At 44.2% G+C, this 2,029-nt stretch overlaps 1 protein-coding gene across 1 annotated transcript; it reads left to right on the top strand.

Moving 5' to 3' along the window:
* Positions 1-1,008: 1,008 nt before the first annotated feature.
* LOC128636770 (E3 ubiquitin/ISG15 ligase TRIM25-like) lies at positions 1,009-2,024 on the top strand (the record flags this gene model as incomplete). Its single annotated transcript, XM_053689749.1, has 1 exon — positions 1,009-2,024. A coding segment is annotated over exon 1 (918 nt), but the record flags the coding sequence as incomplete, so codon positions are not given.
* Between the last annotated feature and the right edge of the window lie 5 nt (positions 2,025-2,029).

Consider the following 2,029-nt stretch of genomic DNA (forward strand, 5'->3'; position numbering starts at 1 on the left):
GATAGGGGTTAATACATTTATTTTGTTGCGGCGGGCTCCGGGAGTGGCGGGATAGGGCTTAATACATTTATTTAGTTGCAGCGGGCTCCGGGAGTGGCGGGATAGGGGTTAATTCATTTATTTAGTTGCAGCGGGCTCCGGGAGTGGCGGGATAGGGGTTAATACATTTATTTAGTTACAGAGGGCTCCGGGAGTGGCGGGATAGGGGTTAATACATTTATTTAGTTGCAGCGGGCTCCGGGAGTGGCGGGATAGGGGTTAATACATTTATTTAGTTGCGGCGGGCTCCGGGAGTGGCGGGATAGGGGTTAATACATTTATTTAGTTGCGGCGGGCTCTGGGAGCGGCGGTATAGGGGTTAAACAATTTAGTATAGTGACGGTGTTTAGTTACACAAATCCAATGGTGTCTGGCTGCTGCAGCGCCACTCTAGACAGGAAATGTGACCACCACTTAAAGTTTTTTTCCCCTTAAATCAACTTTAACGTAACAAACAACCAATAGACAAAATAATTCTGCAAAATAAACATTTTGCAGTTTTCTTGTTCTTAATGTTGATGCACAGAGGTTTATTCTGATTGTCATTAATAAGGTTAAATAACATTAACATGTGTATAAGCTCTAGTAATGACTATTGCAAGTTACCTGGTACGTCCCCGAGATGATGTATTTATAACTTGCAATAATCGTTACTAACAGGACATAAGTTATTTACCTTACAAATGACAATCAGCATAAACCTCTGTGAATGAACATTAAGAACAAGAAAGCAAAATGTTTAGTTTTCAGTGTGCCTATTGTTTGTTTGTTTGTTACTTTAAAGTTGATTAAAAAAAAAAAGCAAAAAAAAACAACAACCTTTGAGTGGAGGTCACATGTTTCCTGTCTATAAGGTGCTCCAGTCTGCAGCCAGATCCTTCTCTATTGATTTGAGTTCCTTTCTGCTTCCTGTGTCTGTCTGTATTATGTTTACTGCAGTCATGTGACAGCTATGACGTCAGACATTCCTTTAGCCATATGAAAGCTAGCAACTATCATAATCTAACCACACCCTGTGCTGTATAATATAAGAGTTTCACTTCTGTTTCCTGCTGCTGGATACAAACATGGCGTCTGCTGATCTGAGAGAGGAGCTCACCTGCCCCATCTGCCTGAGCATTTATACAGATCCTGTAACTCTCAGCTGTGGCCATAACTTCTGCCTGAGCTGTATTAACAGAACATGGGACAACCAGGATGAGGGGGAGTATTCATGTCCTGAATGTAAACACAGGTTTAGGAAGAGACCTGAACACAAAAGGAACCTGCGGCTGCGTAATATAGCAGAGATTTTCCAACTAACTGGGCCTGTAAATGATACTGGGATCTTCTGCACTTACTGTATTCACTCTCCTGTACCTGCTACTAAATCCTGTCTGCATTGTGGGACTTCTCTCTGTGATGCCCACCTGAGTGTACACAGCAAGTCTGAGGAACACTTCTTAACTGAACCCACCACTTCCTGGGGTAACAGAAAATGCTACAAACACAAGAAGCTCCTGGAATATTACTGCACTGAGGATGCTGCCTGTATCTGTGTGACCTGCTACGTGGCCGAAGAGCACAGGGGACACCAGCTGGAGCTGCTGAATGAGGCTTCTGAGAAGAAGAAAAAGAGACTGAGAGATGTTCTGCAGAAACTGACCACAAAGAGAGAGAAGACTGAGAAAAGAGTCCAGACTCTGCAGAAGCACAGGAGAAGGGTGCAAGAGAAAGCAGCTGGTGTAACAGAGCGACTCACTGCCCTGATTAGGGACATCATGGAACAGCTGGAAGACCTAGAGAAGCGAGTCCTGAGTGACATCACCCGGCAGCAGGAGCAGATTTTACTCCCAATCTCTGATCTGATCCAGCAGCTGGAAAAAGAGAAGGACGAGCTGACCAGGAAGATTTGTCACATTGAGGAGCTGTGCCACATGACTAACCCATTAACTGTCCTACAAGAACAGGAATCACACAGAGATGACTTTTGTGGTGCTGAAAAGGGAGA

Source organism: Bombina bombina, chromosome 7, assembly GCF_027579735.1.
Source record: "Bombina bombina isolate aBomBom1 chromosome 7, aBomBom1.pri, whole genome shotgun sequence".
Lineage (NCBI taxonomy): Eukaryota > Metazoa > Chordata > Amphibia > Anura > Bombinatoridae > Bombina > Bombina bombina.